This window comes from Chlamydomonas reinhardtii, chromosome 13 (genome assembly GCF_000002595.2).
Source record: "Chlamydomonas reinhardtii strain CC-503 cw92 mt+ chromosome 13, whole genome shotgun sequence".
In the NCBI taxonomy this organism is placed as follows: domain Eukaryota; kingdom Viridiplantae; phylum Chlorophyta; class Chlorophyceae; order Chlamydomonadales; family Chlamydomonadaceae; genus Chlamydomonas; species Chlamydomonas reinhardtii.
This window is the reverse complement of record NC_057016.1, coordinates 483865-503973: the sequence shown is the minus strand read 5'-3', so window position 1 is coordinate 503973 and position 20109 is coordinate 483865. Positions and strand designations below refer to the sequence as shown.

At 67.6% G+C, this 20109-nt stretch overlaps 3 protein-coding genes across 3 annotated transcripts; 1 reads left to right on the top strand and 2 right to left on the bottom strand.

The window, feature by feature from the left end:
• The first annotated feature begins 2650 nt into the window (after positions 1 to 2650).
• CHLRE_13g565083v5 (uncharacterized protein) lies at positions 2651 to 3916 on the top strand. Its single transcript, XM_043069249.1, has 3 exons — positions 2651 to 3146; positions 3359 to 3502; positions 3744 to 3916. The coding sequence occupies exons 1-3, from the start codon at positions 2781 to 2783 to the stop codon at positions 3783 to 3785; spliced, it is 552 nt and encodes a 183-aa protein (XP_042917224.1). The 5' UTR covers positions 2651 to 2780; the 3' UTR covers positions 3786 to 3916.
• A 10-nt stretch (positions 3917 to 3926) lies between these two features.
• Positions 3927 to 9470, bottom strand: CHLRE_13g565050v5 (uncharacterized protein). The gene is made up of 10 exons (XM_043069248.1): positions 9263 to 9470; positions 8864 to 8997; positions 8545 to 8681; positions 7970 to 8236; positions 7427 to 7804; positions 7096 to 7230; positions 6709 to 6903; positions 5835 to 6550; positions 4978 to 5583; positions 3927 to 4668 (listed from the first exon to the last, which is right to left on the bottom strand). Exons 2-10 carry the CDS (start codon positions 8976 to 8978, stop codon positions 4245 to 4247), a joined length of 2973 nt encoding a protein of 990 aa, XP_042917223.1. The 5' UTR covers positions 8979 to 8997; positions 9263 to 9470; the 3' UTR covers positions 3927 to 4244.
• A 48-nt stretch (positions 9471 to 9518) lies between these two features.
• On the bottom strand, positions 9519 to 20050 carry CHLRE_13g565000v5 (uncharacterized protein). Its single transcript, XM_043069247.1, has 16 exons — positions 19852 to 20050; positions 19528 to 19637; positions 17937 to 19336; positions 17458 to 17769; positions 17124 to 17317; positions 16833 to 16928; positions 16438 to 16669; positions 16195 to 16269; positions 15751 to 15965; positions 14111 to 15599; positions 13839 to 14003; positions 13509 to 13603; positions 12112 to 12634; positions 11322 to 11861; positions 10851 to 11061; positions 9519 to 10623 (listed from the first exon to the last, which is right to left on the bottom strand). The coding sequence occupies exons 1-16, from the start codon at positions 19944 to 19946 to the stop codon at positions 10580 to 10582; spliced, it is 5796 nt and encodes a 1931-aa protein (XP_042917222.1). The 5' UTR covers positions 19947 to 20050; the 3' UTR covers positions 9519 to 10579.
• Positions 20051 to 20109: the final 59 nt, after the last annotated feature.

Sequence of the window (20109 nt, the reverse complement as noted above, 5' to 3'; positions counted from 1 at the left end):
CACACACACACACACACACACACACACACGCGCACACGCGCACACACACACACGCACACACACCCACCTCGCAGTAGGGCGGCAGCTGCCTGCAGGCGCCCAGCTGGCTGAAGCCGCTGCGGGCCAGTGCCGCCAGCGGCAGGAAGGAGCCCAGGGCGGCGCAGCTGCTGCTCGCCTGGCGCAGAGCCACACCGCCGTAGGCGGCGGCGGGGGCGGGGGCGGGGGCGGCGGGGGCCTTGGCGGCGGCGGCCTTGCCGGCTGGGCTCTTGGCGGAGGGCCTGGCGGTGACTTGAGTTGTGGTGGAAGAGGTGGAAGTGGTGGAAGTAGCGGTGGTACTGGCAGCGATGCCGGTGGTGGCAGCGAGGGCGGTGTGGTCGTGCGCACAGGTGGGCATGTGGATGTGGAAGGCACAGGCGCGGCGGGCGGCCAGGCGCCGGGCCCGGCCGGTGGGCCCCGCGGGGAGCAGCCTGTGGCGGTGGGAGGGAGACATTATAAGCGCGATGGGGACGCGTCATCAGGTGAGTTGCGGGGCATACTCGACATGGACCAAGTGCTCTAGCCTAGCACGTGAAGTTGGTGCGGGGCACGGTGCGAAGCCATGTGGGCCCATGAAGCTGACTGTACTCTGTTACTATCTATAATCGGCGGGCAGTTTGCAGGCTTCATAAACGATTTTGTGTGTGTAGCCGGCTGGTCGCCCACCTGCCCGCCAGGACGGGGAAGTCAGCCAGCGCGGCCCCCAGTGCAGCTGCCAGGGTGTCAAAGTCCAGGTCGTGGGGCAGCCACAGCACCTGCGCGCACAGCCCGTACGCGGTGTGTACAGTATGCATGACAGCTACGAGGGCATTGAGAAGAGCGAGGCGGGCTGGCACGTGTGCGTGCATATGAAGCGGCCCACAGCACACACACAAACACACACACACACACAGGTTTTCGTTTCGTTTTTTTTAACACACACACACACACACACACACATGCGTATGCATGCTGCATGCAAGGTTGCAGCTTCATGCCACATATGCATGCTGCATGCAAGCTTGCAGCTTGATGCAATGATGCCTGTTTGCTGGCTGGCTGACCTTGGGGTTGAGGCACGTGAGCATCATGCCGTGGTCCAGCGGGCACATCTGCGGGAGCCATGGGGTGGGGTGTAAATACCAGCCCAAACCAAGCCGTAACTAGCGGAGCACAGGCAAAGGCGACAGATGCAATAGCGATGATGGGGGCGGGGCACAGAACGAGACTACCACACGTGCACGTCAAAGGGGCGAGTTCCGTTCAGTGAGCAATAAGGTTACACGCAGAGAGAGATCGCACTCCACACGGCTCGCGCCTGAATAGGACCGCTGGCCGTAGCAGCTACAGCCGCGGCAGTAGCGGCAGGCAGCACCAGCTGCACGGGCCCAAGCCAGTCGGGCGTGCCGGCGGGCTTGGCGTGTCCGCCGGCGGCAGCAGTCGGCGCCAACGCGTGCTGCTGCCTGCTGGTCCTCTTGATGGCGGTCTCGGACATGCAAGCAGGGGCACTGGCGGCGGCGGAGGCGGAGGCAGCGGCCGCAGCCTTCACAGTTGAGGGCTCGGACAGCGCGGCTGCTGGTGCGCCCGCTGAAGGTACCGCAACCACCCGCGGCGTGGGTGACGGTGTGGTAGCAGTCAGGTTTACCACCACCTGGCCAGTCGGCGCCGCCGCCGGCGCGCCTGGCGTGCCTGGCGCCGCTGTGGCTTTGCTGTTATGCGACCGCTGGGCTGCCGCGGTGGCGGCGGCGGCTGCGCAGAAGACATCACCACGGCTGAGGGCAGCGGCAGCGGCGGCAGCAGCGGCGTCCTCATCAGAGCCGGTAGCCTGTTTCGCAGTAGCTGTGGTGGCGCCCTCCGCCTCTGCATGTGAAACGGAACGGGCGGGCAGGCACGCGGCAAAGAGGCCGCGCATCTTCATGCCGTGGGGGCGGTAGCGGGGAGTCTGGAACCCCTTGCGCAGTGCTCTGCTGTTAGCTGGCTAGACTACTCGATTGCTGGGATCTGACGGTGGTGTGGGGGGTTGCTGGTGGCAGGGCTGGCAGCTGGAGAGGCACCGGTGGTGCAGCGCGTAAAGCGGTGATGTCAATTGTGGAATGCTGTGAGTGAGGTATTTCGGCAAACAAAACAAAACCCGGCCGGGCGCAGGTCGCGGCCGCTACCCCCGACCCCGCATTCGGTCGGGGTGTGTGATGGTAGCGTGTCATGTCGGGTGCGCGGCCGACAGACACACACGGGGCCGCCGGGCCCGTCTTGGACTGGCCGCCGGGCCTCGCCGCCGGGTGCTGTAGGTGCTGGGGGCGAGGGCGATGCCGCGCGTGCTGTGCATGCGCGCCCACCGGTCGCCGTGCAGAATTGGGAAGAGTCGAAACGGCCAGACCCGCGGCGGCAGCGAAGCGCATGGCCAGCGTGCAAACGAGCGGCGGGGAACCCTGTGGATTGCGTGCAGAGCCCCGAATGCAATGTCGCGGTGGTGCCAAACGCAGCGAGACGTGCTTGGGAAGACACATTCGACTACAAAAGGTGAAGTGCTGATAGCTGTAGTGCGTGGGCGGAGACTGGAATGAGGGCTCAGGCGGCCCGTGGGTCACAGTCGACACTTTCACACATTCTCTTCGCTTACCCGACATTCACGCCCGACATTCTCCTATTGAACATATCAGCAGTTCAGCTCACTACAAGGGTCCTGTTTTGTGCTCCGGCACCAAGCAAAAAGCCGCAACCTGCTCACCCGTTGTGATCCCCCGTAGCCACGCACAGAGAGGACAATGGACCGCACCAATCCGGCAATTAGCAACCCAGCGGACACAGCGAGCACGCATCCACACACGGCGGTCGCGGAAATGGCGCCGCTGCCGAGCCCCGCCGGCGCGGCCCCAGCCGCACCGGTACCGGCGGCCTGTCCGGGCGGCGCCGTTAGCGGGCGCGGCGACATCACTGCTGGCCACGGCGGCGGCACCGCCGCGGCATTGGGGCAACTGCCGTCTCGAGGCCCCTCGCAGTCCGGAGGAGGTGGCGGTGGGTGTGGGGGTGGCGGTCAGCTGCTGCCGTCACGAGGCCCCTCGCAGTCGGGCCTGCCGCCCAGCCCGGCTCTGTCGCCGCGGCGGCAGCAGTGGAGCTTCGAAGAGCACCAGGTACGGCGGGAGGAGGGGGGTGCTCGAGGGCTCGAGGGCGCGGGGCCACGTGGGTGCGGTGGCGCGGGGCATCAGGCGGGCTGCACGCGCTGCAGTCCAAGCATTGACATGCTGGCACAGCTTCTGGGACCACTACCGGAATACATGGAATGATTGCAAGGAGAGGAATTACGTGAATTGACTGGTTTCTTCTCGCACCCGCGCGCGGACAGGCGGCGATTGACGCGGCGCTGCCGCTCTCTCCGGGGCGCAGTAACGCCGGGCGCGCGGCTGTGGCCCGGTCTGTGGGCTGTGGACTGCCGGGCATGCTGTCGGGCTGCACGCCGGATGCGGAAATGGACGAGCCGGCACTCGAGGTGGGCGGGCGGGTGTTGCTGGGTGGGTGGGTGAGTGGGGGTGCCTCGGCCTCTCGGAGAAGGCGGGGAATCTCAAGAAGGCCGCGGCTAGGCGTTGGGCGCGGTCGCTTCAGGGTGACCACACTGCCACGCACTAATGGGGTTCATGGGTGCGCTGTCACGCCCCGGCACGTTTTCACCGTGTCGTGTCACCGGTTGATAATCGACGGCGGTGCCCGACTTGTGACGCCACAAACCACAGGAGATCATGGACGAGTGCGAATTCCGAGCGGCGCGCACATGAGTGGAAGAGCATAAACGTGGTGTTGGAGGGGAGTTGCGTGCTGGGACGCGCATCCAAGTGAGGTGGGCCTACGACATGCGACGTGTTGCTTGGGCGTTGTGCCCCGCAGCAGCGTTGGTTGGCACTGGGTGGTGCTGTTGGTGCTGTTGGTGGTTACATACACATGACGTACGGTGTCGGTGGACCACATGTCTGGGGCACACCTGCAGTAGACACCACGAGTAGACACGTAGAAGGTGACACATACAGCGGCCACGATCAGGCCCACAACACTGCGTGACTGAGGTGTGTGTGATGAGCCAACTCGTCATGACGAGTTAAGGCGCGGGGCCACGCTAGACAGGGTTGCTCGTGTTGCTCGTTGCACACATTCGTCACATTCGTTGCATCATGTGCTGAAGCGCAACAGGCTCTGTAACATTCGTTGAACACTCGCATCCCCACCTCCGCCTCACTGCCTCACACCGGCAGCCCCCAGGCAAGGGCAGTAGCACGGTCCGGCTGAGCCGCCTTTCGCCGCCGCATCAGCTCGGCATAAACCCGGCTGTAGCACCGCAACAGCCGTTTGTGCCAGAGCGGCGAGTGCACAATTGCGCCCAGCGCGTTGATGCTACTGCCGCGCCCACGACCCCGCCCCCCACGGCCACCGCGACGACCCCCTGCCACATCCCACTCCTCCTCCCACTCGAAATAAAAGTCTTCCCCAGCATCCGCGTACTGCCGCTGCTGCTGCCGCTGCTGCTGCGTGCCGCTCGAGCCTGAGGAGGTGGTGCTGCCCAGGGGCTCTTGTTGCGGCTGTAGCGGCTGTAGCGGCAGCAGGTGTCGCGGGTCGGCACTGCCGCCGGACGCCTCGGGGTTGGCCAGGCGCGGCGGGAGGCACCAGCTGCACAGCAATAAGACCAGGCGGAGGGCGGACAGTGGGGATGTTGCCCATGTTTGTGCAGGCAAAGCTTTCCAGGCCGGCCAGCCAGCCAGCCAGCCGGCCAAGCATACACTCACAGAGAACTCATGCACCCTGTACGTCTACTGCACGCACGCGCACGCATCAAGCAACCCACGCACCCCGCCCTCCCAACCTCTGCCGGCCACAGACGAACACTCTAGGAGGCCAGGACCCAACCCACCCCCCACTACCCTCCCCTTCCCACCCCCCACCCCCCACTGCCCTCGCCTACGCACTGCCCTCCCCCACCTGCCGCGGCCCAGGGCGCAGAAGTCGGCGTGTGTGTAGAACACGGGCGCCTGCAGCACCCAGTGGTGGGGAGCCAGCCACACACAGTCCACGTCGCGGGCGCCGGCGGGCGCGAAGCCGGCCGGCACGTCCAGCGCGGGCGGCGGCGCCGGGAAGCGCGACGGGCGCGGCGGCGCCGGGAGCCACGGCGGAGGGAGTAACTCGGGTGCCGGCGTTGCGCCGGGGTGACAGGATGGGGAGGTGGTGGGGGCGGCAGGCGGCGCGGCGGCTCCGACGGAGGCAGCAGCGGTGATGTTGATGGTGACGCCGGGGGTATCTGTGTCAGTTCCGACTGGTGTGGGGCCGTGTGGGGAGCACGCCGTGCCACCCGTGGCCACTGCTTTGGAGGACGAGGAGGAGGACGGCTCCGCCGCCCCACACGTGGAGGCGGAGGCGGAGCTGGCCTTGCTGGCGGCGCCTGCCCCCGGCGGCGTCCGCGGCTCTGCCTTGCCCTCCCCCTCCGCGGGAAGTGGGAACAGGGCGCGCCAGAAGGTGTGGTCATTGGAGGTGACTGGCGAGTGCGGGTGGGCGGGGTCGCACAGGTGCAGCAGGTCGGCAGTCATGCAGCTGGAGGAGGGGGGGGGGAGGTAGGGGCGGGGAGGCACACGGTATGGGAGGGGGTTGGGTACTGTGTACATGCCCAAGCCCGATCCCCAAGGGAAGAGAAGCAGGTTGGGGCGAAGCGGAGAGGACACTGGGTAATGCGGGGAGCTAGCACGGCTTAACCAAGAAGCCGGTATAGGGTATCGAATTCTGACGATTGCGCTTGTTTTGCATGAATGCCCGTCTCAGCACAGAACAGCCCAGGGCCCTCGCACCTCAATGCCGCATCCACACGTGCCTCCTCCACTCCCCCGCCCCCGCCCAGTAGGCAGCTGAACAGGTGGGGCCTCCCGCCCCAGCCGCCACCGCCGCCGCCACCGCCTGCACCACGGCTACTGCCGCCACCGCCACGGCGGCTGTCGCTGCTGCTACTGCCGATACCGCTGCTACTGCCGACGCCCACGCCCGGCCCAGCCAGCTGCTTCAGCGCCTCCGCCAGCCGCCACAGCGCGAACAGTCCGACAGCGCCGCTGCGCTTCACGTGGTCGGGACTGCCCAGCATGCACCGCGCCCACTCGCCTGTGGCTGTAGCAAACCCGGCGCTGCCCTTCGCGCCCCCGGCGCTGCTACTGCCACCGGCTGTACCTCCAGCCGCGCCTGCCGCCTTGCCCTTGTGGCTGCTGCTGCCGCTGCGCCTGCTACTGCCAGCCAAAGCCGCCGCCGCCGCCGCCTCGGGGTTGCGGGCGCCGCCGGGGCCCCAGGACACGCCGCCGTCAGCCGCCACCACTGTGCAGGACAGCAGCCGCGGCGGCTCCCGCGCCTGGCCCGACAGCTGGGCCCGCACGGCGCGGGGCGGCGGCGGCGGCGGCGCGGGCGGCCGGGGGTCGACCAGCACGGCGGCCAGGGGCCACACGGCGGCCACCAGGGGGTGTGCCAGGCTGGTGGGTATGCGGCGTGTGGGTGCCACGTTGTACATCAGACCCAGATCCGTCTGTGTGGGCGAGCACACAAGTGTATATGTGTGAGAGAGACTGTGTGTGTTTGTTGGGAAGGAAATAAATACACGAGCCCAATGAATCAGGTGCAAGATGCACAGCGTATGTGTGGGGGGGGGGGGACGGCAGGGGAGGCTTCCCGCACTCGCCCCACCTCGTATTTGCGGCGGGTGTAGGCGAAGGGGTCAGCCAGCGCCGGCCCCGCCAGCCCGTCGTCATGCCCCAGCACTCTGCCGCCGCCACCGCCGCCGCCGCCACTGTCGCCACTGCCGCCACTGCTACTGCCACTGGGCAGCAGCGCGCGGCAGTCTGCGGCGTAGGCGCCGCTGAGGGCCATGTGCGAATGCCACTGCACACACGTGAGGACAGGAGACGCCGGGTGTGAAGGTAGCATCGGGGTTCAACGCGTCCCAACAAAACATTTCATCGCTCCCCCTCCCCATATTATACCCCCTGGCTCGGGCTCTTGGTTGTTTATTAGTTTCCGGAATAACCTATCCCCCCCTCCCCCTCCCTTCTTCCCCCACCCCGCCCCACCCACCGCCAGGTCGATGTCGTACATGGGCACCAGCAGTGGCTCCCCGGGCGCCCGGCTGCGGGCCATGGCCAGGAAGCGCAGGTAGCGGCGCACGCCGGCGGCCAGCCAGGAGTGGCTGAAGTAGGGGGCGCGAAGCACCTGTGCAAGGGAGGGGGGAGAGAGAGAGGGGGGGGAGGGAGGGAGGGAGCAGCAGGAGCAGGAGGACGTGGAGATGGAGAAGGAGGTGTAGAGGCGACAGACAAAGGCACGACGTAGCTCATACGGCGTGGGATTGCTCTTGCACACATTTCCCCCTTCCCCCTTCAACGTTAACCCCCTTCCCCCGCCCCCCCACCTGGTGCAGGAAGCGGCCCTGTCGCGGCATGGCCTCAATCACGTAGCTGCGCACCGAGGCCGTGCTGCCAGCTGCCGCCGCCGCCCTGCCCTGGTCCTGGCCGCCTTCGTCCTTGACCGCCGCCGCCGCCGCCGCCGCCTGCTCCAGGGGTGGCCCGGTACCTGCGCCAGACCCCGCGCCAGCAGCCCCTTGCTCCTTGTCCCCAGTGGGTCCTGATGTCGCCTGCCGTGGCGTGTGCCGGGCGGCGTGTTGTGCCCCCGCTGCTGCTGCTGCTGCTGCTGCTGCTGCTGCCGCCCCTGGGAGCCAGGCGGGCGCGGGCGGCCAGTGCAGGTGCTCCGGCGGCAGACCTGGGCCCGCGGGGTAGGCGGCTGCCCATGCCTGCGCCAGCAAACACGACAGCCCCACTAAGGTCAGGGCGAAAGTGCCGTACTGGCGAATGTCACGACAGCAGTTGCTTCCATCGGCATGGGCACCCGCTCTGTGCACTCCGCCACACCAATGAGACGGCCAGTAAGGGAAGCCCTTCGCACTTGAACAACGCACCCGCCGCGTGTACTCCTCGCTCTCGCTCAGGGCTTGCACGCCGCCGGCTGCCGACACAGCGCCAGCGCCCGTGTGCGGCCCCTTGCTACTGCCGGCGCCACAGGCGCTGCTACTGCTACTGCCGCTGCTGCTGCTGCTACAGCCTAGGCCGCAGCCGCTGAATCCCAGTGCCTGCTGTGGGCTGGCGGGGTGCAGCTCCCGGCCGAAGCGCGCGCGGCAGTCGTCCAAGTACTTGTTGGGGTTGAGCCGGTGCACGAACCAGGCCCACTGCAAGGGCCGCAGGGTTTTTGAGGGGGGCGGGGAATGGCCGGCGGGGGAGGGGTGGTGAACCAGGAGCCAGGATAGGCCTTGCAGCGGAAATCCAGTCGCGCCAGAGAGGGCGGGAAAGGATGCGGTAGGGGTGGCGAGGATGCAGCCATGATCTCCATCAATGCCCAGTCGGTTGCGCCACACAGAGGAGTCCGCTGTTCTGTTCCTCAGCGCCAGGACATTGCGACTATGGCATGTGCATGAGGCATTGAGGCCGCGGTCGACAGCTGCGTGCAACTCGGACTCAGGGCCCGCCCTGGACACACCTGGACATCCAGCGGCGCCACCAGCAGTGCGGCCTGGGCGGGATCGCGCGTCCTCTGGTGCTGCAACAGCAGCGGCATCCACAGGTCCCAGTATCGACGGATGGCCTGCTCCGCATAGTGCCCCTCATACAGGCCGCCTGCGGTGCGGGTGGGTGAGGCCGAGGGGTTCTGCGCGGTAGAGGCGAGCGGAGGCGGTGCATTGACCTCCGCGTGGACCTGTTGCACGGGCAAACGACGGACTCCGGCGTTCGCCCAGCGCGCCCAGACTTCCAATACATTTCTTGGATGACTTAGACCGTAAATAAGCTGATTGCCTCACCGAGAGGGAACAGGTCTGCAGCTGCGAGAAGCCTCTGCAAGCGGATGCTGCATGCCAGCAAGTCTGCAGTGACCTGGGAGGCGCATTTTACGTATCCGTCCTCAATTCGCTCCATTTGTAGTTACTCCCTGTTCCTGTCCGGTCCAGGTCACCAAGCGAGGTAGCCTTCAATTTCTGACATTCGCATCTCAGTTTTTGCAAGGTGCTAGTGGACTAAGGAAATGCAGCGTGCGGAATTCGTGTGTGGTATGTTTTGAGGTCGCGCAGTTTCATGGGGGCGGTCGTGGGGTTCGCGGTCGTGGGGGCTCATTCGTGTCGAGTGCAGTGGGCACCTTGGTGAGCACACGGTGAAACCTCCCAGCTCCGCAGCGCGATGGCTCGCCCTTTGTGGGGACTCACAGTCAAGTGTGGAATAGCGGGGTGGCAGTGTGCAGGACGGGCTGTGAGCGCATTGTGTCGTGAGCGAGGTTGGGAGAGGAGACTGGAGCAGGGGAGGGTTGGATCGTGTTGGAGCGCCAGGGCAAGCAACTTTGTAAGTGCGGCCTCAAAGCGTTGAGCCCAGCAGGTGCTATCCCTCGAGGATATTTGGCATTGGCTTTGCCTAGACCTTGGCTTTCGTCGGCTTTGGCCTCATGGCCCGGGGCGGTGCACTTTAGTGCCCGTTTTCATGTGTTCATTGTTTTCAAGAGTTTCTGCATTCGATAAATAGCCCGTCGAAGGCTGTACTGATAGCCGAAACAAGCAAAAAAGACAACAACCCTAATGTAAGGTTCTTGCCGAGGACTAAGGCTGTCGCCCCCCTTTGGGGGGCGAGCCAACCGGCGGCCTTGCAACTCCCACCATGCAGTCTTGCAGCCCCCCATACCCCCCGCCCGCCCGCTTTGGGCGAGATCGGGGCCCCTGCAGACGTTCCAAGGCCAACAATTTTGCTCTGCCTCTGTGCCTCATCCGTAACACGCTCCAGGCTGCACCCAAGGCTGCACCCCAACCTTCAAAGGTCCAGGGCGCCCGCTGCCAATCCTGTTATCGACGTGCTTGACAAAACGCAACACAAGCAAACAAGCGAACATGACGTTGTAGATCCGAGGCCAGTAAGCTAGCACAAGCAAAACGAAAAGCGTGAGTCCTGCCATCACAAACTACACTCTCCATTTCTCGGACAATACCCCCAACATGTTCATATTGTAACAGTGTTCAGGGCACGTGATTGCCGTAGCGAAGTGCCGCTGCACCCCTCAGCTGCGTGCTTGCTATGCAAAGGCCGCCTGCGTCCATAAGGTACTATCAGTTTTATGCCGGTAGGGCATGACAAGTGCGCTAGTGATACACACACACATGAGGCCGCAATTACGAGCACCGCTGACGTATGTGCAGCGCATGCAGCCCCACTTCCCAGGCAAAAGCCTTGTGCAAATGCCTGTCCACCACATACAAAAGTTCATCAACGCACGAACCCGACCATTTCGTAGCCTAAACTTGGCACAACGTCGATGTAGTCACAACCTACCGTACGCGAGCAATACGGTAGCGATTGGGGCCATCTTAGTGCGACAGCTCCGCCCCACCAGCATGCCGGAAACTTGAGTATGGTTGCCGTACGCTCCGCTGACATCGCTCCTCATTTACATCTTAGCAGAGTTGGACGCTCCCACAGGCTGGCGCCATCACGCCAGCACAGCTAGCTAGTCCACCTGCTAGTCCTGCTGCATGTACAGGTCAGGCGACTCGTGTTGATGGCTCACTCGCCCTTGCGATGTCCTCTGCGGAAGGGCATCAGCGGCAGGAGGACAGACTTGGCATTCTTCACCTTCCCGCACAGCCTCCCCGGCAGCGCACCACGCCCGCTCCTGCTCCCGCTGTTCTGCTCCTCCGCGTCCCCACAGCCCCGTCCCAACACGCCCCAACTTCCCCCCCCCCCCGCTCTCCACGCCCATTCCCCACCACCTCCCCGCCAAACTCCCTCTCCACCACCCTCCATCCTTCCCACCTGCCGCCGCCAGCGCCTGCCAGCGCGCCTGCCACACGGGCTGCAGCAGCAGGTCCAGCAGCGCCACCACCTCCTGCACCGCGCCGCACAGCACGTCCTTGGCGCGCCGCCCCTTGCTCGTCAGCTGCGGCGCGGCGGCGGCGCCGTACGCCGCCACCACCAGGCGCGCGGGCCGGCTCACGTGCATCAGCCGCACCGCATCGAACAACACCTGCCGGGTGGGCGGGGCGGGGGGAGTGGGGGTGGGGAGAGTGGGGCGAGCGTGAGGGCCCGGTGGGCGTGTAAGGCGCGTGCGTGTTTGCGTGTTTGTGTGTGAGCAAGTGTGGGGCAGAGGGCTACAAGGCAGGTGGCCATAGCAAGCCAGCCATCCCATCCCCGTGTCGCTTACTCCAATCTCTTCTGGCACAATAACGAATGGACGAGCGCAGTTGCAAGCCTTAGCGCACACCTTGCGCACACGCGCACACGCACCAGCTCAGGCCCGGACCCAGACGCCTCCTCATCCGGCTTGAGCAGCCGCAGCAGCGCCGGGCCCTCGCCAGCGGCGGCCGCAGCGGCGCCGCCGCCATCACCACTGGCACAACCACCACCACCACTGTAGCCCGACCCGACCAGTAGCCGGCTCAGCACCTCCCGCCGCGCCCGCCGCTCCTCCTCCTCCTCCTTCCCCGCCTCCTCGCCGCCGCCGTCCGCTCCCGCCTCTGCCCCATCCCGCAACCCCAGCGCCGCCCTGACCGCCGCCAGGTCGGAGGCGCGCATGTACACCGCCCACGGCCCACTGCTGGCAGCCCAGCCCGACAGACCGCCCGCGTCAGCGGCAGCGGAGGCGCCGGCACCAGTCGAAGCCGTGCCGTTGCTGCCCGCGTGGCCGTTGGCGGCGCCCGGGTGCGGGTGCGGGTGCGGGTGCGAGTGTCTGCTGCTGGCGGCGGCGGCGGCGGCGGCGGACTCGGAGCCGGCTGCCAGGCAGCCCAGCAACTGCTCCAGGACGGTGGGGGGAGTGGACAGGAAGCCCTGAGGCCAGCGCGGGGCGCGGGGCAGGGGTTTGGGGAAGTGGAGTGAGTTGCGGAGCTCACAGGAGTAAGGTGTGCAGTGTCGCATGTGCAGGGTAGAAAGCCGGGACAGGACGAGGAGAGGCTTGGTACACGTTAGGTGGTGTTCTGCTCACGAGCAAAGCACGGACTAATGAGGAACGGCGTAATGCCGTGGTGACCAAGCAAGCAAGTCACCCCTCCCCGCCAGCTGCAACCCCGGGCCCCCTCACCGCCGCATCCATCACCACCGCCACGCAGTTGGGCAGCAGCGGCCGGCACGCCTCCCGCCGCACACTGAAGCCGCCGTCTCGCCCGCCGGCGCGCCCGCTGCCACCGCCGCCACCACCGCCACCACCGCCACTGTGAGCTGCCGCCAGACGCAGCACCGCCTCCAACGTCTGTGTGGGCTCCTGGCCGGCTCGCGGACGCGCCGTCCCATTCGCACCAGGCGCCGCTCCTGGAGGTCGCCGGTCGGCACTGGCGGCGGCCCTGAGCGGCGCGTCCTCGGCTGCTGCGTCCCGCGGCGGCGGCGGCCGCTGGGTGCTCGATCGCGACCGCCTCAGCGCCAGAGGCTCATTCTCGGAGTCCGAGTCAGGTGCTGCCGCGGCTGCAGCCGCCCTGCCCGCTTGCCGATCCTGCTGCTGCTGCTGCTGCGGCTGCTGCTGCTGCTGCTGCTGCGGCTGCTGCTGCTGCAGGCGAGCTTCCTTGACGGACCGTGTCAACCGCGCCAGTCCCGCGACCACCTCGTAGGCACTGCGGTGGGCAGCACAGCACCAAACACGCGATGAGCAGCGCAGCTGACGCTTGCATCACCGCCCCTTCCACCCCTTTGTCAACCCCCTGCGCCGAGCGCGCACTCGACCAGCTGCCCCTCCCTTGTCCCTACAACGCCTCCGCACTCGACCAGCTGCCCCTCCCTTGTCCCAACAACGCCTCCGCACCTGACCAGCTGCACCCTCCCTTGTCCCCACAACGCCTCCGCACTTGACCAGCTGCCCCTCCCTTGTCCCCACAACGCCTCCGCACCTGACCAGCTGCACCCTCCCTTGTCCCCACAACGCCTTCGCACCTGACCAGCTGCACCCTCCCTTGTCCCCACAACGCCTCCGCACCTGACCAGCTGCCCCTCCCTTGTCCCTACAACACCTCCGCACCTGACCAGCTGCACCCTCCCTTGTCCCCACAACGCCTTCGCACCTGACCAGCTGCACCCTACCTTGTCCCCACAACGCCTCCGCACCTGACCAGCTGCCCCCTCCCTTGTCCCCACAACGCCTTCGCACCTGACCAGCTGCCCCCTCCCTTGTCCCCACAACGCCTCCGCACCTGACCAGCTGCACCCTACCTTGTCCCCACAACGCCTCCGCACCTGACCCGCTGCACCCTACCTTGTCCCCACAACGCCTCCGCACCTGACCAGCTGCCCCCTCCCTTGTCCCCACAACGCCTCCGCACCTGACCAGCTGCCCCCTCCCTTGTCCCCACAACGCCTTCGCACCTGACCAGCTGCACCCTCCCTTGTCCCCACAACGCCTCCGCACCTGACCAGCTGCCCCCTCCCTTGTCCCTACAACGCCTCCGCACCTGAACAGCTGCACCCTCCCTTGTCCCCACAACGCCTTCGCACCTGACCAGCTGCACCGGGTGCAGCGCCGCACTCTTGAGCACCACGCCGCGGTGCCGGTCCAGGCCGGTGAGTGCGGAGCGGCCCAGAGCCAGAACCTGCGGGCGGCACACACATACATGTACACACACATATGCACACACACACGTGCGATAAGACCGCGCATCAAGGGAAACAAAACTTGAGCACCCGCCTGCCAATGCACTGCCGTGCATGAAAGGGCACCATGCAAATGTGTGTGCATGGGTGTGTATGCATGTGTGTGCATGTGTGTTGGTGTGCACATGTGAATGTATGTGTGTGCGTATGCGTGTGTCGGGCGCCGACACTCACGTGGATGCGGTCCAGCCCGCCGAAAGGGGCATCCGGCAGGCCGTGCTCCCACCGCAGCCCAAGGGTGCGCGCCGCCGCCTCCAGCCCCGGCCGCAGCCGCGCCGCCTCCTCCGCGTCAGCCACCAGCCGCAGCCGCAGCGCGCGAAGCGGCAGCCGCAGGATCATCTGACAGGGGCACCGCACAAACAGCGGCGTCAGAGTGAACCCGTCATTGCTTGTGAACGCATGCGCTGGCGACTGGTGAAACCCCCCAAAGAACAGAAGACACAAACCTGCAGGTCGCTCCACAGCGTGCCCAGTTGGGTCCGCAGCTCCGCCGCCGGCCCGCCGGCCCGATGCTCCATCACCGCCGCCTGCAGCACCGGTAGAGCCACGCGCGACCAGTCCCAGCACCCCCGGGACAGCGCCCGCCGCACCGCCAACGCCGCCGCGTGCGCGGCCGCCGCGCCAGCGCGCGCGCCCTCGCCGCCGTCCCCAACGCTTCCGCCGCTGCTTCCGGCCTCCTCCTTCTCCTCCTTCCCGAACCCACCATCACTGTCATCATCACTCAGGCCATCATGCCGCCGACGCTTGCGTGAGCCGCCGACGCCGCGGCCATGTACGTCTAGGAACACACTGCGCCAGGTGAACATGCCGCCGCCGCCACTGACGCTGCTGCCGGCGTCGCCGCCACCGCCACCGCCAGTCATCGCCGCCTCCACCTCCTGCATCAGCGCCTCCGCCTCCGCCTCCGCTTCCACCGTGCCCTGGCCCTCGCCGCCGCCGCTTCCACGCCCTTCACTGCGCTGCTCCCGCGGACCCGAGCTGCACGGCACAAAGCCCACCAGCCTCTTCCAGCTGGGCAGCTCGGCGGCGACCGCCGCCGCATGCGTCCGCCAGCCCACCGGCGCGCCAGCCGCCTGCTGCTCCTCCTCCGCTTCCGCCTCCAATGCCGCCGCCGGTTCCTCCTCTGGGACGTCCTCCGGTCCTGTCGCGCCCGCGTCTACCATCGCCGCTGTCGCGGCTGCGGGCAGGGCGGCGCCCGTGGCCCCTGAGGCGGGCTGCCGGCCAGAGCTGCCACCGTCGCCCTTTCCACGGCCCGGTGACTTGGGCGGCTCGTGATCCGCCGCATCTTCACCCGGCCCGCCCGCTCCCGCCACTGTCGTTGCGCCTTCACCCACCCCGTCCCCGTCCCCGTCCCCGTCCAGGTCCATGTCCACGTCGCTGCGCGGCTGGGACGGCGCCGGAGGGGCCGGCTCCAGGAGTGCTGTCGGGGGCTGAGCCGGAGCGGCCTGTGCCTCTGCCGCAGGTTGCGCCTCCGCGGCGGCCTGCGCTGCCGCGGCGTCGCAGGCACCAGCAGAAGCAGCAGATTCGGGAGCCGCGCGGTCGGTACCGCCGGCATACGGAGTGTCGCCGGCAACTGAGACGTCGCCAGCAAGTGGGGTGTCGCCGGCAAGTGGGGTGTCGAGTTCCATGTCATCACTACTGCCCTGATCCGCCGCACCCGGAGGCGGGGGCGTTGCAGCGGCAGCAGCTGTAGCTGTTGCAGCAGTAGAAGTTACGTCAACAGCGGTGGCGGTAGTGGCAGCAGGCGGAGCTACTGCCGCTACCGCTGCTCCTGCGGCCCCGGGCGCTGCTGCTGCCGGCCCATTCTGCGGCGTGCCACTGGCAGCGTCGGCCGCGGGCGCCCCTTGCTCGCCAGCCTCCTGCTCCTCGGCACCGTCTTCCTCCTGTTCGGCTTCTGCTGCAGCCTGGCCACCTTGTTTCTGCGTGCGATCGTGCCTGTGCACGCAGCAAAAGCAGGCCCACAAGCAGGTGACATGTCTGCAAACAGCTCAGCTCGTTGCATCCAGCTTACCACGCCCTGCCCTGCCCTGCTACCAGCGTCACATTCCCTGCAACCCCACGAGCGCCCGTCCACGCGAGCACTCACAACCGTGCCCAGGTTTCGCGCTCCTTCCGGCGCTCCGCCTGTCGCGCCAGGGCGCGAGCCTCCGCCGCCGCGGCCGACATGGCTGGCGGCTCCTCCTCGAGGGCGCGCCTGTCAAAGTGCACCTTCTTTTTCTCGCGCTTCGCCGGCTGCTGCTGCTGCTGCTGCTGCTGGTCCGGCTGTTGCGGCTCCTCCGCGCTGGGCGGAACCCACTTGCCCTGCACACGCGACCAAGGCACAAGGAACGCGTACATGAGGAGACGGAGTAGGGCGCCCGGTACAGCGGGTTGACAAGGGCGTGTGTGCCAGCGGGCGGCAAGCCGGCGCTGGAGGAGCGCCGCGCACCAAAGGGCTGTGCCCAAAAGGGCACGCATGCAGCTCATGCACTGTGCATCCTACACCTCCAAATACCCGGCGCGTCCCGTGGAAATGACGGCACTCCCCCACCTGGGCATCCTTGTGCCACCGTGCGATGGACTGGGCCCGGTCCCAGCTGACCACCCACGTGGCACTCCTGTGGATCTGCACATAGGGGAAAGGCATTGCACAGGCACGGCACCCCGCCAGGTCAGCACAAACGACATCGCGCCTCACCACCACAGAACAGGTCAAGCAACCCAAGGCTGCGGTCCAGGCTGCGGCGCTCTCGCTGCGCGCTGCGCCCCCCCCTGCGTCCGGCGGCGCACTCACGTGCTCGCGGCTGCCTGTCAGGCACAGCAGCCCCTTGACCTCATTCCGCTGGTGCGGCGCGAAGAAGAGCCGGTAGGCCGGGGCCGGCGCCGCACCGCCGCCGCCGCCGCCGCCACCGGGCGCCTCCAGCAGGCGCCGGAGGACGGGCAGGTCGCGCAGGCGCTCGGGGTGTTGGGCCAGGAAGCGAATGTCCAGGGCCAGTAGGTGGGTGGGCAGCGCGGCCTCCAGCGCCCTGTGTGGCCGTTGCGGGTGCGGCCAGTGGGGATGCAGGCAGTGTGGGTGCGGCCAAGCACAAGGGCATAAATACAAACACACACACACACACACACACACATATGCAATCTCCCACTGGTACCTCTCACGGGCACCCTCCCGCCCTCCTTTCCTGCACTCACATGTAGAGCCGCTGGAAGTCTTCCCCCGCATCGCCCAGCGCGTACTTGAGGATAAGCAGCGCACACGTGGCGTCCGCCTCATGCTCCTGGTAGTGCCTGTGCGTGTGCGGCGTGAGCGGGTGGGCGGGTGGGCGGATAACCGGCAGGATGCTGGGTATGTGTACGACCGTACGGATGTCGGTGGCCGACACGGTCTCCGCTGCTTGCGCCAAGCCAGGCCACGCCACAGCGCGCCATAAGTACCCCAGGTGTGCAGAACTCGCATGGCGCAACGGGGCGCCCCTCACTCACTCGAGCACGTCCTTGATATCCGCCGGCACCGCCTCCAGCGGCGTCAGCTCCCACGACACTAGCGGCGGCTCTGCCGCGCCGCGCCCAGCCGCCTTGAGCCGCTCACACTGCTGCTGCATTTCCCGATTGCCCATCTCCACAAGCCGCCGCATGGGCTCAGGCAGCGCCCGAGCCGACAGCGCCACGCCCAGTTGCTGCGCAGCCCAAATGTACACATGGTTATGTAATGCAAGGTGTCGGAAGCTAGGGGGCATGGATCTTCCATGGAGATACTCACGAGTCGCACTACGGCAGTCAGGACGGCGCCTGCAGGCCGTCGATAGCCGGCGCTTACCATGCCATTGAATTGGGCCCGGTCGCCCACGACGCTGGTGGGCAGTGAGCCCGGCCACTTGCCCAGTTCGTCCTCCTCCACCTGATGCCGCCCCGCCGCCGGCGCCTCGCCTGCAGCAGCAGCCCCAGCAGCCCCAGCCGGCCCGGCGGCGCCGCCCGCACCACTTGCTGCGGCCGGGCCGCCCGCGGCGGCGGCGGCTCCCGCCGCCCCGCCGCCACCTGCCGCCGCCCCGCCGCCGCCGCCACCCGCCGCCCCGGCCGCCTGCTGTGCGGCACCGGCGGCCCCACCAGAGCCCGCCCTTGGCAGCATGAGCTGCAAAGGCACACACATCAACAGCACACACGGAACGCATGGTCTTCAGCACACGTGTGTGTCCTCATACTTGGCGAGCCGAATGATCGTAAGGCGTACCTTGACCGTGCAACCATCGCACCATTTGCATGCATGCACCATGTGGCTACCCCTGCCGCAGCTCTCACCTGAAGCGCATTGAAAGTGGCGCCGCCGCGGCCTCGCCCCCGCCCCGCAACGCCCCTGCCCCCAGCTGCCAGGGCCGGGCCGCGGCCCGCCGCCAGCACACCACGCCCGCGGCCAGCAGCTGCACCTGCACCTGCAGCGCCGCCGCGGCCAGGCCCAAGCCCCGCCCGGTTCGCGGCAGCGGGCCCCGCCGCTGCCCCCGCGCCTGCCGGCCTTGGGCTGCCAGCAGCCCCCGCTGCCGCTGCCCCCGCTGCCGCCCCTGCGGTTGCCCCCGCTGCTGCTGCGCCCGCTGCCGGGGCTGCTGCCGGCTGCCCTCCCGCCCGTTGGGCCGCCGCTGCCGGTGGCTGCGCAGCCGCCCCGCCGGCGCCAGTGGGGGCCGCAGCCCGCGGCCGCGGCGCCGCAGAGGGCGCAGCCACTGCCGCCCCGCCGGCGCGCCCCGCCGCTGGGCCCGTTCCTGCCCCCGCCGCTGCGCCCGCTCCTGCCGCTGCGCCCGCTCCTGTCGTCGACGCCACCCCTGCGCCCGCCCCCGCCGCTGCGCCCGCCCCTGCCGCTCCGCCCGCTCCTGCCATCGACCCCGCTGCGCCGGCAGCGCCCGGGCGGCCCAGGGGCTTCAGCGGCGAGCGACCCAGGTCGTCAAACACGCCTATGTCGTCAGCATCAGCCCGCGTCGCCGCCGCCGGGCCCACCTGCACCTTGACGCGCTTCCGACCGCCGGCTGCCTGCGGCGGCAGCGGCGGTGCAGCCGCGACGTCCAGGGGCACCGTGTGGCGGGCCTCACCGCGCAGCAGGCCCTTGAACTGGTTGACAAGGCCGCCGCCGGTGGCGCTGTTGGCGCCGCTGCCGCGTCCACTGAGCGAGCCCGAGCCGGGCTCGGGAGCTGCCGCTGCCGCCGCACTGGCTGCATGTGTTGCCCCTGCCCCTGCAGCTGCGGCCCCGCCTCGTGCCGCACCGGAGCTCCCGCCGGACCGCAGTGGCTGCTGCTGCGGCTGTGGCTGCTGCTGCTGCTGCTGCTGCTTTGGCTGACTGGTGGACGGGCCTGGCGCCGCACCGGTGCCGCTCGAGCCCGCGGCGGGAAGCCGGCTTCCGCTTGCCTCCGTCTTCACCTCTACGGACCGCTCACCGCCGGGGTTCACTACAAACTCAAAGTCCGTCCCCGCCGCATCTGCCGCTGCCGCTGCGCCTTCCGCACTGCCGCTGCCGCCGCCCCCACTGCCGCCGCTCCCGCTGCCGCTGCCCATCTCTCCGCCGTCGCCCGCCTCTCCCGCGGCGGCACCAACCTCCGGCCTGCCCTCCTCCATTGCCTGCTGTGCATCCTGGTGCGCGAAGGCGCTGGGCGGGTGATCGGCTTTGGCTGCCGCGCCCTTGCGCGCCTTGGCCGCCTGCTTCTTTGGCCGCGGCACCACTGTGGGATTCCAGGGACGGAGGGGTTTGCATGAGGGGGCCAAACAAGAGGCACGGAAAGAAAGCTACTTGCCATTGGAGACCTTATTCGTGTTATGTGGCCTTCGGCCGTTCGGCGCCAGATCCCAGGGTGTGCTGGAGGCGGCTGGGAAGGAGGGGCTGTTTTGGCTGGGGTACGCAGCGGCTGCTCACCTGCCGGAGCACACACGGAGCACTCCAGCGTGCCGTACTCATTGTCCCTCTCTAGCTGCTTGGTGGGCACCAGGCCGTCGCAGCAGTACACATGGCGCGCCCGGCCGCACCTGCGGGGTCAGGACACACGCGCAACGCTAAGACACCTGGACGGCGGCCGTCGGACCAAGTACTGGCGTGCCCGCTGCAGGCCCGCCGTGCAATGCCTGCCCTCTTAAGCCATCTAGGTTGAACAATTTGGATGCTAGTCTCAAAATGAGCGCATCCTTGCGCGCACGCAAGCATCCTGGCTCACAGTCGAAAGTCCCGCGCTCAGAAACTTGCCATGCGCTGTTTTTGCAGTTGATTAGCCACTCCGACGCCTGAGCGCCGCATCCGCAGACTTCGCAGACAGTATCGGAGTCTGCAAAGAGAGCCATCGCGCCAGCCGCTCAGTAAGCGCGCTGGTTTCAATTTTAGAACATCTTGGCTGAGGTGGCTCAATTCACAAGTTTAGAACCCCATTGCAATCGCAGCACATATGACGTCTCGCGTCACAGAGTCCCTGGTGGCCTTTCCGACTTCGGTTTGGTTTCCCATGAA

Excerpts from the sequence above, each read along its gene's own strand:
- CHLRE_13g565083v5 (XM_043069249.1), top strand. The coding sequence starts at position 2,781 with ATGGACCGCACCAATCCGGCAATTAGCAACCCAGCGGACACAGCGAGC. Across the intron at positions 3,147-3,358 it reads GGAGCTTCGAAGAGCACCAG|GCGGCGATTGACGCGGCGCT; the intron begins GTACGGCGGGAG and ends GCGCGCGGACAG. Across the intron at positions 3,503-3,743 it reads TGGACGAGCCGGCACTCGAG|GAGATCATGGACGAGTGCGA; the intron begins GTGGGCGGGCGG and ends CACAAACCACAG.
- CHLRE_13g565050v5 (XM_043069248.1), bottom strand. The coding sequence starts at position 8,978 with ATGGAGCGAATTGAGGACGGATACGTAAAATGCGCCTCCCAGGTCACT. Across the intron at positions 6,551-6,708 it reads ACACCCGCCGCAAATACGAG|ACGGATCTGGGTCTGATGTA; the intron begins GTGGGGCGAGTG and ends TCGCCCACACAG. Across the intron at positions 5,584-5,834 it reads CGTGTGGATGCGGCATTGAG|CTGCATGACTGCCGACCTGC; the intron begins GTGCGAGGGCCC and ends CCCCTCCTCCAG.
- CHLRE_13g565000v5 (XM_043069247.1), bottom strand. The coding sequence starts at position 19,946 with ATGGCTCTCTTTGCAGACTCCGATACTGTCTGCGAAGTCTGCGGATGC. Across the intron at positions 16,270-16,437 it reads TGACAGGCAGCCGCGAGCAC|ATCCACAGGAGTGCCACGTG; the intron begins GTGAGTGCGCCG and ends CCCTATGTGCAG. Across the intron at positions 11,062-11,321 it reads CTGGGTCCGGGCCTGAGCTG|GTGTTGTTCGATGCGGTGCG; the intron begins GTGCGTGTGCGC and ends CCCACCCGGCAG.